This window comes from Hyperoodon ampullatus (genome assembly GCF_949752795.1).
Source record: "Hyperoodon ampullatus genome assembly, chromosome: 12".
NCBI classification, from domain to species: domain Eukaryota; kingdom Metazoa; phylum Chordata; class Mammalia; order Artiodactyla; family Ziphiidae; genus Hyperoodon; species Hyperoodon ampullatus.
Window position 1 is genome coordinate 70752386 of NC_136925.1, and position 16639 is coordinate 70769024.

At 37.8% G+C, this 16639-nt stretch overlaps 1 protein-coding gene across 2 annotated transcripts in view; it reads left to right on the forward strand.

Annotated features, from left to right (window-relative positions):
* GRM1 (glutamate metabotropic receptor 1) overlaps positions 1-16639 on the forward strand; it is a gene marked incomplete at both ends in the record, with an annotated part of 367295 nt that overhangs the window by 241717 nt on the left and 108939 nt on the right. For both annotated transcript variants that reach the window (XM_079716352.1, XM_079716353.1), the window contains one exon: positions 8909-9144. In XM_079716352.1, coding sequence (XP_079572478.1) covers positions 8909-9144 — 236 coding nt within the window. The remainder of the gene's footprint in view (positions 1-8908; positions 9145-16639) is intronic.

Here is a 16639-nt window from a genome sequence, read left to right on the forward strand (position 1 = left end):
AGGCTTCTCATTGCGTCGTCTTCTCTTGTTGCAGAGCATGGACTCTAGGCGCATGGGCTTCAGTAGTTGTGGCACATGGGCTCAGTAGTTGTGGCGCATGGGCTTAGTTGCTCCACGGCATGTGGGATCTTCGTGGACCAGGGCTGGAACCTGTGTCCCCTGCATTGGCAGGCAGATTCTTCACCACTGTGCCACCAGGGAAGTCCCGCTAAAAGAGAATTTAAATCAGAGCAGAGATTTATTTCTTCAAATCTTTATCATTTTCAAACTGCACATATACTAAAAAAACTGCCACAAAAAGGAATATCTACACATTCATCAACTTACAGTGAAAGAATGCTTTGCCAGCTTTATTTATTCAGTGAGCTGGTTTTCCATATCATTAGGCAATTTTGGAAATCATCCAGCTACGATGGCATCAGAAAGTAGTACTTGAGTTACCGTTTTACCAAAATCACTGAACATTTCTAAGTAAATGCCTCTAACGTAGTCATTCACTAATGTCTTGTCAACTGTATATATATTTAATTCTTAGCAATCGCAAATGCCACTTCATGTAAAACCCATGAAACACTAATGTTTATATGTAGAATATTGAACATATGCTTTTATTGGCTTTTAATTCAATGCTTTTTCTTTCAAATGATTCTTTTGGTCTTAAATTTTAATCCTTTATGTTTTGTGTATACAGTAGTCCCTCTTTATCCATGGAGGATACATTCCAAGACCCTCAGTGGATGCCTGAAACTGTGAATAATACTGACTCCTATATATACTATGTTTTTGTCTATACATACATATCTATGATAAAGTTTAATTTATAAATTAGGCACAGTAAGAGATTAACAGCAAAAACTAACAGTATACTGTAATAAATGTTAGGTGAATATGTTGACTTTCTTTCAAAATATCTTATTGTACAAATGTATTGTTTTTTACATCTTAACTAAGCACTTTTCATATACTGTAGTTGTAACTTTTGCAGTTTGAGGTGTAATAGCAAAACTATCACAAATTTCTTTTTCCTTCTTCACAATTTCATGGAAAGAAGATTTTTTCTTACTGTAGATCTTAGCAACTTCAGCATACAATTTCTTTCTTTCCTTATTAAGTTGAGAACTTTTCACTTAAAGGAAACATCTCACTCCTTCTCTTTGACATATCGCAATTACCAACATCACCACTCTTGCACTTTGAAGCCATTGACAAGTAAAATGATACTTGAACACAAGTAATACCTCAACAGTCAATCTGATAACTGAGACGATATGGCTACTAAGTGACTAACAGGTGGGATATCCTGAAAAAAGGTTGACTCGTGCCTTGGGCTGGATGGAGCAGGACCTCAAGCAATTTCATCATGCTAATCAGAACAGCATGCAATTTAAAACTTATAAATTGTTTATTTCTGGAAGTTTTCACTTAGTGTTTTCAGACCATGGTTGACTGTGGGTAACTGAAACAGAGGAAAGCAAAACTGTGGAAAAGGGTGGCAGGGTTACTACAAATGACTAATACATTTTGATGATTTCACGACTTCATTAGATAAAACAGTCCCACAGATAATACACTATGGTTTCAGCACTTCACCATCAATTAGGGATAAATTCAATATATAAACCAACATATTTTCAAGTAAATGTCATTGGAACTCTTTTTGCCCTATTTCTGTGGAATCATTTCCGCTGTCCACATTCAAATACTATTGACACATTCAGCAAATTGTATCTTTTCTTGTAAAAAAAAAAATGTCTGGTGAAGCTTGTACAGCCACATATAATTGGAGTTAAAGTAAATAATGAAAATTTTATTTCTTTGCTATAGAAAGTAATGTTATATGATAAATTATAAAACAGTCGATTAAAATTTAATGTGATTGTAAAAACAAATTGATAAAAATAAGTGCTTATATATTCTCAGATATCTATATAATTTGGGGTTATATTTGGCAAAGTAACCGTAAAAGGTCACACAATGTAACTGAGTTCTACTGCATATGACTGTGGATAGGCTTGAGGCATGGGCAATTCACCATATGAATTGGAAAACAAAGTGGTTAAACTCTGTTTATTCAAAGACATGAGTCCACCAGTCATGTTCTTAGATCTTGCAACAATGTCTAACTGCTGTAGGTTTTTCTAAATGTCTCCTCTCAGTCTCTCCTCATCAACTGGTAAAAAAATAGTTCATGAACTGGCACCAAACTTTGGACCACACTGTGGGCAGCACTTTTGTAGAGAAGTCTCTCCTACATGTCAATACAGCTCAGTACATTGGTTGGATCATGAGAAGATTGATGGTAAAGAACTGTTATGTCTAGTAAGACTTCATTGTGCCCTACATGCTGTGATAAGTGTTTTATATGGATTATCTAGTTTAATTCTCACACACTCTTAAGAAGTTGATACCATTTCCATTCCCATTTTATAGGTGGGGAAACAGAGGCTTAGAAAGTTTAACTAACCAATTCCTATTTCATATTGTCTCTTCGGGTTAATTGAATGAGAGACAAAATGGGGTGCTACCTTGGCAGTAGAATTTGAAGGAACTCAAAAGACCTACTTGTCCACAAGTAATTCCGCATTGGCCCACCCTTCTTTCACACTGGCTTGAAATTGTAACTGATACATGAGAAATGGTCTGTAGAAGGTTTAGGAGGGGCCTCCACATTTGCATGGCTGTGTGCAATGTTTATCAGTAGTTGTCCTACATTTCTGCTAGGAGAGGAGGATAATTACAAGTCTCCGGGTGGCAGATGATTCCAGGCTCAGGATGCCAGAAGTGGGTTAGGGTTTAGGGGTCAGGAGCAGATGGAGAGTAAGGAAACCTGATCTGACCTTGATCTTTACAAGGAGCTTCATCTCCTTGATAATTAATTCCCTTCATTCTTCCTCTTTTGTCTTTTGATACCTTCCCATTCTCTCCCCAGCCTCTGTTTTCCACTGAAACAGAGTAGCTTTAGAAGTAAGGCTTCTGTTTGAATTCTATAATAATTCCAGATGTATAGGACAATAAAACGTGACTCCATCCCCTCATCCTCTCTTGTGTTTTTCAGTAGACTGAGTGACCTCTAAATGCCTGTCCTAGATAATTAAATAAAGAGACCTACATTTTGTGTTAGTTCTACATTCATGGTGAATTGGCAGTAACTAATTTTAAAATTAAATATAAACTAATTGTGACCACTACCCCAATTCCTGATTCATCAACACTGCCACTGTGCCTTCATAATACAATGTTATTAGCCTGTGTGTGTGCATGTGTGTGTGCACATGTCTATGTGTTTGTTTCTACAGTTTCTGCCTCAGAATTCTAGAACCAAAGAATCTTCACAAGTACTTACACTCTAGGTACTTTCTAGAAAAACCCTTCTAAAACAAATCTAATTGTGTCATATTCCTGCTGAAAATCTGAGTAGTTTCTTACCACCATAAAAATGAAATCCAAAACCCTTAACAAGGATGTTAAGGTTCTTCCAGATCTCACCCCTGCTTGTCCTATCTTTCCTTACCTTGTACACTCTAAGTAAACTGAAAGCTTTGCTGTTGTTTCAAAGCTTTGTTCCCTCTTTAGCTGGTCTCTCTCCCATCTCCCTCTTTACCTGTGCAACTTCAACTCCTCATTTAAGTTTCATCCCAGATATTATTTCCCCTTGGGCAAAATCTCCCTTGGCATGACTCCTTTGCCCCTTCTCGATGCTTCTGTAGCCTGTCTTCCTTTTATTTCAGGGATTGCAGCTCTGTGGTTATTGCGTATTCAGCAGCCAGACTATCCCACCCCTGTAATTGCCTTGATGGCAAGGGCCTTGCCTTTACTTTTGAGCAATGTATCAAAGCAGTAAGCAAATGCTTAACTCATACAAGACTCTTAGTGAATGAGCGTTGAGTGAATAAAGCTAGTCTCAATTATTATTGAAAAAGCTGCCATTACCTCCAAAATATTTCTCATAATTGGCATCACTTGACTTAAATTACATTATCCTACATTTCTTCAACCTTTGTAAATATAGTTAGCATTTTAATTTATGTAATGTTGTGCTTGTTTACATATGTTTTTGTAAATATTGTTTTTATTATGCTTTTCTTCTGTCCCTGGTTATATGGTAAACTTTGGATTATTTTTAAAGAATTATAGTTTTATTATCAGGTATACACAATCACTTGAATTCATTACACAAATCAAATTGCTTTACTCTCTAGACTGTAACTATTTTAACTGAATGTAAATAGGATTTTCTAAAATGTTTTTGTACAATTTTTTAAATGAATACTATTGCATTTCTTTTTTTTTACTATCAATTAGCTTATTAAATTATTTTAACTGATATAATGCAAAATAACACTCCTGAAGCTCCTGTCAAGTTATAATAGGTAGAATTAGAAATAATATTCCCTTGTTGTTAATATCAGAATTTATTGAGTGGAAGAAATCTTATTATTGTAAGTTTGGATTGTGAAATTTCATAAGACTAGAACAATACTTTTGTGGGAAGTGAAGAACAATCTTGTGAAAGAATTGTTGTATAAAAATGTTGAGGGGGTTAGGAAATAAGGAGTCTTGTATATTTATGAGGAATACTTAAGACGTAGTTTCCTGTTAAATGTTCACCCCATTTATTCACATTATGCAGTTTCATATCCAGACCCCAGATAGAAAATGAACTCAAAATTGGGAGACAGATGGAGCAGCAGAAGCTGCTAGAGTCTGTGAATGTGCCTCACAAGAGTCCAGCCCTGCCTAAGGCTGATCAGCACCCAGCACAGCAGGATTCACTCCAGACACTTGGGGTGAGCAGATGCCTGCAGGTCATCTCTGCTGGAGCACAGTCTACACCACTACCGCCACTACCACCACCACACTACCACCATCAACAGGGAAAGAAAAGACCTATACCAGGTATCAGGAGAGCTGCTGGCTCTCCGTTCCCAAGTGTGCTTCACAGAGACCAAAACAATATCCTTGTAAAAAATCCCAATACTATAATTAAAGAGTGAAAATCTTTCAAAATCCTCAAATATATACATTTGACAAGTGGTACATAGAAGAAATGATTAAAATATATACAAACCAGGAGTTGCTTTATGATTGTTTTTCTGTGACTTTTGATTTATCATTCCCTTATACCTCGCCTGTGATAGATTTAAGATCTCATACAAAACTTTAGCAATTAACACTTCAAGATATATTCACCGACTAATCCGACTAATCCTAGTTGAATATTTTCTCTATCACATCTCGGTTGTCCCTGATTTTATAACCTCTTGGATCTAATGCCAACTCTAATTTCTAGAAGGGAGTCATCTATGGTGAGGGTGGAAGGGCTTTGAGCAATGGCAAAGGGGATTTAGGGCTTCACCCCACTAAACCATATGACTTCAAGTTGTCTATATTCATAGACAAGGGTTTACTCCTATGATGCGCTCCTCTGTGTTGGTTGCAAAAGGGCAGGAGGTCACACTTTCTCTGCTTCCAGCACTGACACATGATACTTGCTTTTATAAACTTAATGATTTTTCTAAAAATGCAAATAAACACTAGCGAAGACATTTCATACACTTTTAAAAATTGTGGGTTTCTTGTTCAGACTATATGCGCACATAAAAGTCTCATATAATATTAAACCTTGGGGAGAAACACACTCCGAGGCTAACAACATCAAAAAGTAATTATTTCCTTCAAGTTATGTCATCTTGATTTTAAATATACACTCATAGGCAGAATTTCTTGAAAGCCTAACTGGTTTCATTTTTACCCTCCTTTTCAACATGGCATGAACTATAGCTCTCATCTTCAAACTGCTATAGATGTAGTTGTGATATAAAAGTGAATAAATCCAAACAAACTAGTCCAAACCTTTCTAACCAGACTGAGGATATAGAAAGATAAATGAGTGGGGTTTTTTTCCTTTTAATCAGTTTGATTGGCCATCATGTTCAGTGATGGTGAGTAGAGGACTTGTCCCCCAAAATACTCAGGTCATCTACCACCAGAGGGCAGACCTGAATGACCTCATTAAGTAATAGCCTTACAACATTTTGAGGATCTCCTGTAGTCCTTAGGCTAAGAGTTCCTAGGGTGGAATTTTGCCCACATCCCCATCTCCTGCTAACTCCTCTCTGTGCTCCCATGAACAGACACTCTAAATTCTTTGAATGAGCCTTGCTCTTTCCTATATGTTAGATAATCTATCAGGAATTTTCTTTACCAATCCCTCCTCCTGTCTGGACCTGACTAATGACTACTCATCCTTTGAGTCTCAGCTCAGACATCACTTTCTTAGGAAAACCGTTCCCAATCACACCTTTCTTCACCCACATTCACGTACATACACACAAGACTAAGTTAGACTCAAGCTCCTCCTTCCCATAGTTTTGGTCACTTCTCCTTCTTTACCTCCACAGTGTTTGAAATTCTTGTTTAATGTCTGTTTTCCCACAAGTCTATAACACTAGGGGGAAGAGAATAATATTTCTCATTCTGAACTGAATCCTGAGCATAGAAGAGCATCTGGTACATAGTAGGTGCTAGGTAAATGTAGAAGGAAGGAAAGAAAGAAGGGAGGGAGGGAGGAAAGAAGGGAGGAAAGAGAGAAAAGAAAGATCCATGCAAACTATTAAAATTTGTATTCTAGCAGATTTAGAAGAAACATACAGATATTCTCTGGTCTGGCTGGTTAGACTACAACTTACCTCAAAATTCCTTTAGTTCTGGATCATATTAAGTCAACTTACCTTCTGTATTTGATCTGTTGAAAATGTAGCTCCTATGTGGTTCACTGGAAAGATTCTGGAATGAAATTATACCAATTAGCTCAGCTAAGTGGAGGACGCATTTATCTAAATTGGTCTCAGGTAACAAGGAGAGGAATGAGCTATGGTCTGTCATATATGTTTGGCCCAGCTCTCTGCTCTGTGAGAAGCAAGTGATAAAACACTTTCTCTGGCAGAGACTGAAAAGTTGTGTTCCAGAAACTGCAGGGCTACATGCAGGGCTACCTCTACCTACTCTGTGGGTAGAGGAATATATCCACTCCTTGACCAAGGCACTCTTAATGTTCTCCAAAGCTTGACTAGAATTTAGGCAAATTTCTTCCTTACTTTGGGCCCCAAGAATTCCCTTTTCTTAGAGCATTTACTTCTTTTTTTAACGTCTTTATTGGATTATAATTGCTTTACAATGGTGTGTTAGTTTCTGCTGTATAACAAAGTGAATCAGTTATACATATACATATGTTCCCATATCTCTTCCCTCTTGCATCTCCCTCCCTCCCACCCTCCCTATCCCACCCCTCTAGGTGGTCACAAAGCACCGAGCTGATCTCCCTGTGCTATGCGGCTGCTTCCCACTAGCTATCTATTTTACGTTTGGTAGTGTATATATGACCATGCCATTCTCTCACTTTGTCACAGCTTTTTACTTTTAAAGGCATTCCAGTGTCAATTCTTTCTCTGCCCCTTTGAAATGTAAAATTTTCCCCAGCCTCTTGCTAGTTTTACAACAGAGAAATTGTTTTCTCAGGCGCCTGGGAGCCATCCCTTTAAAATATGATCGTTGGACATATATACACTACCAAACGTAAGGTAGATAGATAGTGGGAAGCAGCCGCAGAGCACAGGGAGATCAGCTCGGTGCTTTGTGACTGCCTGGAGGGGTGGGATGGGGAGGGTGGGAGGGAGGGAGATGCATGAGGGAGGGGATGTGGGAACAGATGTATATGTATGACTGATTCACTTTGTTATAAAGCAGAAACTAAAAAAAAAAAAAAAAAAAAAAGAGTGATAGCAGACCCCTATCGCCCAGTTTCTGTGGGAAGGTGGGAGCCTAATTTAGATAAATGGCAATTATCAAACACAGATGGTTTAATCACATTGACCAAGCTCCACTCAGTGTCATCCAGCACTTCCTCACTAGCTTATCCTAGCACTTCCACCTTTTGTTTCAGCAGAATTGAGTTCAGTATCTTTGGCCTATTGAAATAGTCTTAAATAAAGTCTTCTTTGCCTCTTTAACTCTGTCTGGTGCAATTTTTCTTTGACCCCCTCTTGGGAAGGAATCATAGCCACTCACACGAGGTTGGGCCTAGCTCATACACACACTTGAATTAAACTGGAGATATATCACTGATGGCAGATGTGAATGTTTTAGAAAATGAGCAAGCTTAAAAAATTTGAACCTACAAATGAAATGTCAGTGAACTGCCATTTAGTGAGCAGCAGGATTATTTTTATTTTGGGGAGTCAGATTGTTTTCTTTTAATGCTGTTATTTTGAAATAACATTAGGAAAAAAAAAAGCATCTGGTCATTTCTAAGAGATGCAAATTTGAACAATGTCCAGGAACAAAATCTGTGATTCTCATGTTTCTAAGCTAAATCAATTTTCTACGCTATATAATGCAGCTCGTATAATGGTCTTGACTGCAACCTTGATACCTTGCCTAGCTCTTATTGAGAAGGTCCTGAGTACCTGGGTTTTATTTTCTTCAGGTTTGGAGAACAACCGATGGACTTTGTGGTCTAGTTGTAAAGAGCAATGGGCTTGGGAGCCAGACTGCCTGGATCTGTATCCAGGATCCACCAGGACTCAGCTATTTGCTGAACATCTGACTCAGTAAAAATGAGTAGTGCAGAATCTGGTGACTAGTAAATGCTCAATAAACGTTAGTTCTTGTAATTGTTACTGTCATCATCTTCATCATCACTTTCACTAGTGTGAAAAACAAACAAGACCTTTTGATTCTATAATTTTCTATTCTCCACAAAAATTAAAAAATGTCATTGATGGATAGCAATGTTGGCTTAAAATAGACTTTAAATCTTGCTGAATTGCTTCATTCATGCAAAACTCATAGCTCTATTTGTGAGACTTTTGTCTTTCTCTCTCCCCACCCCAATCCCTGCATTTTTTAGTGATGGCTGGGCAGACAGAGATGAAGTCATTGAAGGTTATGAGGTGGAAGCCAACGGGGGAATCACGATAAAGCTGCAGTCTCCAGAGGTCAGGTCCTTTGACGATTATTTCCTGAAACTGAGGCTGGACACTAATACGCGGAATCCCTGGTTCCCTGAGTTCTGGCAACATCGGTTCCAGTGCCGCCTACCAGGACACATTCTGGAAAATCCCAACTTTAAAAGAATCTGCACAGGTAACTCGTGTTTACAGCATCACAACTCAGATTTTGGTCATCTCTTCCAGTTTGTTCAGTAAGTATAGAAAGTGCCAAGGCTGGAGATACAAGAACTAAATTGCCAAATTAATTTATAAAATAGCTAAAATGAGGAGGGAGTATGTATTGCTCCAAGGATTCATGTTTCTATATTCTGGAAACATGGAGACTGCTTTGGTCTCTGGTGGGACAAGTTATAAGAAAAGATAAATAAAGGAAAAGGAAACTGAGAATTCAGGTATTTAGTATTCAGGCCAGAGGGAAGAGATTGAACTGCAGACATGCTTAGGAGATGCTAACCGCAGATATAAGTAAGCAGCACTGGTTTGATCCCTTTTTCTTCTTTAGGACTTGCTTTGATATAAAAGTCAGCAGAAGATAAGATGTCACCTAGGGGCCCACCACCAATGTGGGTGTATATGGGCACAAGTGACAAGAAGGGACAGATACATCCCGTGCACTACTCACTAGAGGCATGCCAAAGAAGGGTGGCATATTGTTAAAGGTCTTTCAGGGCTTGATGAACTCCACAGGATGTCTCCCTTCTCCCTGCCACCAGGAACTACCAGAGCATTAAATACTCTATCCATGACCAAATTTGTATTGTAGCACAGTGATGTGACACATATTTCCTATAACTAGACTGAGAAGATTTTATTTAGAAATGTCTAGAACCCATTCATTCACATAACACATACAAACCACTGAATACAATCCCCTCCCCCCCCAAAAAAAGGACAGAAAGGTGTATAATTCATGACTCTTGACCTAGAGAAACTTGTGGTCTCTTTGGGCAAATCAAAACAGATAATACGCATGATATAGATAAATAACAACTGAAGACAATGAGTTTTTATAAGACAGGGTAGGAATAATGACAAAAACTATTTCTACTTTTAATAACATTCACATTTTGATATTAGAAAATTATTTAAAATACCAAAATATTTAAATGCAGTGATTTGTGTCTAACTTGATAAAATTCAGCGGAATTCACTGGGAAACTGCTTGGTGTGAATCTATTTTCAATCAATCAAGGTTTTTAGAACTTCTTTGGTATGGCTTCTTGGGAGGCTAAGAGCTAGGAGAAGAGGGAAAGAGTTGTTGAACAGCTAACCACCTCTGTCACATATCTCTACTGACTTCTCTCTTCTCTCAAATAATAGACCAATAGAAGTTAAGAATTCTATTGGACCAATAAGCCACCTAGTGCATTCCCCTTATTTGCAAAATGAAGACTTTGAGGATAAAGGGGCAACATTTCCTTAGGTTCATTTAGTTAATGGCAGCAATGGAATTAGAACTCTCACCTCCTAAATACCACAGTGCTTGACTACTTTGGACTTAGAATTTAGTAATAGATTGTCTTTTATTGTTTTCTAATGAATGTTGTTTTCTTAAGCTGTAAGATCTTTGAAGATAGGGAGTTCTTGTAACCCTCATAGAACCTGTACACCACTGATCTCTGGAACCTCAGTCATTTCTTACTAATGTATTGATCAGTTAATTTATGTTGTTGTCAATGAGTTTTACTTTATTTAAGGAAAAGTTAGGACTATGATTTTTCTAAATGAAATATATTTCACTGATTCAACATTCAACAAAATGTATTGAGCACCTAGTATATGCAAGGCTTTATTCTAGAAGATGGAAATACAGCAGAAAACAAAAGAGGAAAACAACTGTTTCAATAACCTTACATTTCAGTGCAGGGAAATAAATAGAACAAAAATAAATTAAGCAAAATATATTCTCATTTAAGTGATCATAAGAGCATGTTAAAAGAGAATGGCCAGAGAAAGCCTCACTGAGAAGAAGACATTTGATTAAAGATGTGAGAGTGAGCCATGCAAACACCTGGGAAGGGCATTCCAAGCAGAGGAATAGCAAATAAAAAGATGCACCGGCATGCCCAGCTTAGTGGGAGAACAGTAAGGAGATCAGGCTGCCTGAAGCCAGTGAGTACGTTGAATAACAGGTGATAAGTCAGAGAGGCACACAGGGGAACAGGTCCTGCAGGACTTAACTGTCCCTTGTGAAAACTCTGGCTTTCTTCTGAGTGAGATGGAAAGCCACTGGGAAGTTCGAGCACAGTAGAGACAGGATCAGCCTTACTTTTTCTGAACAGAATTACTCTTGCTGCAGTTTTTAAGTTTTCACAAAAGGGGAAAAGTCAGAAGAAGGAAGCAGAGCAGTTAGGAGGTTGCTGTAATAATGTAGGTGAGAGTGTGGTGGATTGGGCCATGGTTTTGGCAAGCAAGATGGAGAGAGGCGATTGAATTCTGAGGATATTTTGAATGAGAGCTGAGGGGATTTGCTGATAGAATTGTGAAAAATGACTCTGGTCTGAGCAACTGAAAAGATGGTGTTGCCATTGACTCAGATGAGGAAGACTCCAGGAAAAGCAGGTTAGGGAAAAATCAGGAGCTAAATTTCAGATGAGTTAAGTTTGAGATGCCTGTTAATTATACAACTATATATGTCACTTTGATACTGTGTTTCATTAGTAGAGTTCAGAATATTACTTTTTAAAAATGTTTGGATGTCTTTATTTAAGGATTTCCATGAAAATATCTTGAGACTGGAGCTTTCAAAACAAAAGTTAGAATTCTGCAGCCATGTACAATAATACTTTTGGGTTTTCATTTGTCAGAGTATATGCAAATGTCAAAGTTAAAATCTAAACTTGGTTAACATTCATAGCAGGAAAAAAAGATTGGCACACTCATGAATTGTTCTTATATTATGCTTGACTCTCAAAGCTATTTTTAAAAGCTTCTTATTTGATTATAAAATTTGATAAACATGTTTTTATTTGCATTTCACTCTGGAGTCAAGTTCAGCAAATATTTCCCTTTGTTCTTAGTTCTAAGGAAGACAGAAGGCTTATTTAACTTCTCTACTTGGAACTAATTCATAAAAGTTATTCATCTTTTCTGCTGCAAAAATCCTAGAATTTTATGTCTGTGTGCATACATTCATGTAAACTTACTCTTCAGTTTTAATCTGTGTAGGGAATTGGCTTCAATTTTATTGCAGATCAACATAAAATTTCACTTCATGTATCATTCTTATCTACTTGATATTCTTGAATATCAAATGAATTCTGTAGTCTTCTAATGAATATGCAGAAACACTTATGAAAATTAATATAAAGAAATAGAAGTAACCTTTCCATACTATTCATAGCTACACTTTCTGACATTTATTTTTACCTCTTCTAATTGGGTCATTTTGGTGTTTTGCAAAGTTTTGATATTGCAGTTAGTTTCCATAGAAACCTTTATTGAGCTTAATTTCAGATGTCACTATTTAAATAAAGAGTTTACCTGCTCTGGATTGTCAGTTTGAATATTAAGGGTCCTGTGCTCAGGCTGAATAATTTTGGAATCACTGTGGCTAATTAAAAAGTACTTCATGCAAAGTCTACATCACTGCTTAATTAGTTGAGTATATCAAGGGACTGGAGAGGTGTTGGAAAAGCACTAACTAAAACATCAAAGTCTAACTTCTAAAAAATTAAACATTGTGAGATTGATTGGTTCAAGATGGCGGAGTAGAAGGACGTGCTCTCACTCCCTCTTGTGAGAGGACCAGAATCACAACTAACTGCTGAGTGGTTAGCGACAGAAAGACACTGGAACTCACCAAAAAGATACCCCACAACAAAAGACAAAGGAGAAGCCAAAATAAGATGATAAGAGGGGTGCAATCACAATGAGATCAAATCCCATAACTGCTGGGTGGGTGACTCACAAACTGGAGAACACTTATACCACAGAAGTCCACCCACTGGAGTGAAGGTTCTGAGCCCCACATCAGGCTTCCCAACGTGGGGGGCCAGCAACAGCAGGAGGAATTCCTAGAGAATCAGACTGTGAAGGCTAGTGGGATTTGATTGCAGAACTTCGACAGGACTGGGGAAAACTGAGACTCCACTCTTGGAGGGCACACACCAAGTAGTGTGCACATCAGGACCCAGGGGAAAGAGCAGTGACCCCATAGGAGACTGAACCAGACCTAGCTGCTAGTGTTAGAGGGTCTCCTGCAGAGGCGGGGGGTGACTGTGTCTCACTGTGAGGACAAGGACACTGGCAGCAGAAGTTCTTGGAAGTACTCCTTGGTGTGAGCCCTCTCAGAGTCCACCGTTAGCCCCACAAAAGAGCCCAGGTAAGCTCCAGTGTTGGGTTGCCTCAGGCGAAAAAACCAACAAGAAGGGAACCCAGCCCCACCCATCAGCAGACAATCGGATTAAAGTTTTACTGAGCTCTGCCCACCAGAGCAACAGCCAGCTCTACCCACCACCAGTCCCTCCCATTAGGAAACTTGCACAAGCCTCTTAGCCTCATCCACCAGAGGGCAGACAGCAGAAGCAAGAAGTATAATCCTGCAGCCTGTGGAACAAACACCACATTCACAGAAAGATAGACAAGATGAAAAGGCAGAGGGCTATGTGCCAGATGAAGGAACAAGATAAAACCCCAGAAAAACTACTAAACGAAGTGGAGATAAGCAAACTTCCAGAAAAAGAATTCAGAATAATGATAGTGAAGCTAACCCAGGACCTCGGAAAAAGAATGGAGGCAAAGACCAAGAAGATGCAAGAAATGTTTAACAAAGACCTAGAAGAATTAAAGAACAAACAAACAGATATGAGTAATACAATAACTGAAATGAAAAATACACTAGAAGGAATCAAGAGCAGAATAACTGAGGCAGAGGAATGGATAAGTGACCTGGAAGACAGAATGGTGGAATTCACTGCCAGAGAACAGAATAAAGAAAAAAGAATGAAAAGAAATGAAAACGGCCTAAGAGACCTCTGGGACAAGATTAAACGCAAAATCATTCGCATTACAGGGGTCCGAGAAGGAAAAGAGAGAGAGAAATTACCCGAGAAAATATTGGATGAGATTGTAATTGAAAACTTCCCTAACATGGGAAAGGAAATAGCCACCCAAGTCCAGGAAGTGCAGACAGTCCCACACAGGATAAACCCAAGGAGAAACTCGCTGAGACACATAGTAATCAAATTGGCAAAACTTAAAGACAAAGAAAAATTATTGAAAGCAGCAAGGGAAAAGTGACAAATAATATACAAGGGAACTCCCATAAGGTTAACAGCTGGTTTCTCAGCAGAAACTCTAAAAGCCACAAGGGAGTGGCATGACATATTTAAAGTGAGGAAAGGGAAGAACCTACAACCAAGATTACTCAACCTGTCAAGGAGCTCATTCAGATTCAATGGAGAAATCAAAAGCTTTACAGACAAGCAAAAGAGAATTCAGCACCACCAAACCAGCTCTACAAAAAATGCTAAAGGAACTTCTTTAAGTCAGAAACACAAGAGAAGAAAAGGACCCACAAAAAGAAACCCAAAACAATTAAGAAAATGGTAATAGGAACATACATATAAATAATTACCTTAAATGTGAATGGATTAATGCTCCAACCAAAAGACACAGGCTCACTGAATGGATACAAAAGCAAGACCCATATATTTGCTGTGTACAAGAGACCCACTTCAGACCTAGGGACACATACAGACTGAAAGTTAAGGGATGGAAAAAGATATTCCATACAGTTGGAAATCAAAAAAAAAAAGCTAGAGTAACAATACTCATATCAGATAAAATAGGCTTTAAAATAAAGAATTTTACAAGAGACAAGGAAGGACACTATGTAATTTTCAAGATATCAATCCAAGAAGAAGATATATCAATTATAAGGATATATGCACCCAAGATAGGAGCACCTCAATACATAAGGCAACTGCTAACACCTATAAAAGAGGAAATTGACAGTAACACAATAATAGTGGGGGACTTTAACACCTCACTTACACCAATGGACATATCATCCAAAAAGAAAATTAATAAGGAAACACAAGCTTTAAATGACACAATAGACCAGATAGGTTTAATTGACATTTATAGGACATTCCATCCAAAAACAGCAGATTACACTTTCTACTCAAGTACACATGGAACATTCTCCAGGATAGATCACATCTTGGGTCACAAATTGAGCCTCAGTATATTTAAGAAAAATGAAATCATATCAATCATGTTTTCTGACCACAACACTATGAGATTAGAAATGAATTACAAGGAAAAGAACGTAAAAAACACAAACACATGGAGGCTAAACTATACATTACTAAATAACCAAGAGATCACTGAAGAAATAAAAGAGGACATCAAAAAATACCTAGAGACAAATGACAATGAAAACACGACAATCCAAAACCTATGGGATGCAGCAAAACCAATTCTAAGAGGGAAGTTTGTAGCTATACAAGCCTACCTCAAGAAACAAGAAAAACTCAAATAAACAATCTAACCTTACACCTAAAAGAACTAGAGAAAGAACAACAAACACAGCCCAGTTAGCAGAATGAAAAAAATCATAAAGATCAGAGCAGAAATAAATGAAATAGAAACAAAGAAAACAATAGCAAAGATCAATAAAATTAAAAGCTGGTTCTTTGAGAAGACAAACAAAATTGATAAACCATTAGCCAGACCCATCAAGAAAAAGAAGGAGAGGACTCAAATCAATAAAATTAGAAATGAAAATGGAGAAGTTACAACAGACACCGCAGAAATACAAAGCATCCTAAGAGACTACTACAATCAATGCTATGCCAATAAAATGGACAACCTGGAAGAAATGAACAAATTCTTAGAAAGGTATAACCTTCCAAGACTGAACCAGGAAGAAATAGAAAATGTGAACACACCAATCACAAGTAATGAAATTGAAACTGTGATTAAAACTCTTCCAACAAAAAAAGCCCAGGACCAGATGGCTTCACAGGTGAATTCTATCAAATATTTAGCAAAGAGCTAACACCCATCCTTCTCAAACTCTTCCAAAAAACTGCAGAGGAAGGAACACTCCCACACTCATTCTATGAGGCCACCATCACCCTGATACCAAAACCAGAGAAAGATACTACAAAAAAAGAAAATTACAGACCAATATCACTGATGAATATAGATGCAAAAATCCTCAGCAAAATACTAGCCAACAGAATGCAAAAACACATAAAAAGGATCATACACCATGATCAAGTGGGATTTATCCCAGGGATGCAAGGATTCTTCAATATATGCAGATCAATCAATGTGATACACCATATTAACAAATCGAAGAATACTAACCATATGATCATCTCAATAGATGCAGAAAAAGCTTTTGTCGAAATTCAACACCAATTTATGATAAAAAGTCTCCAGAAAGTGGGGATGGAGGGAGCGTACTTCAACATAATAAAGGCCATATATGACAAACCCAGAGCAAACATCATTCTCAATGGTGAAAAACTGAAAGCATTTCCTCTAAGATCAGGAACAAGACAAGGTTTTCCACTCTCACCACTATTATTCAACATAGCTTTGGAAGTCCTAGCCACGACAAACAGAGAAGAAAACGAAATAAAAGGAATAAAAATTGGAAAAGAAGAAGTAAA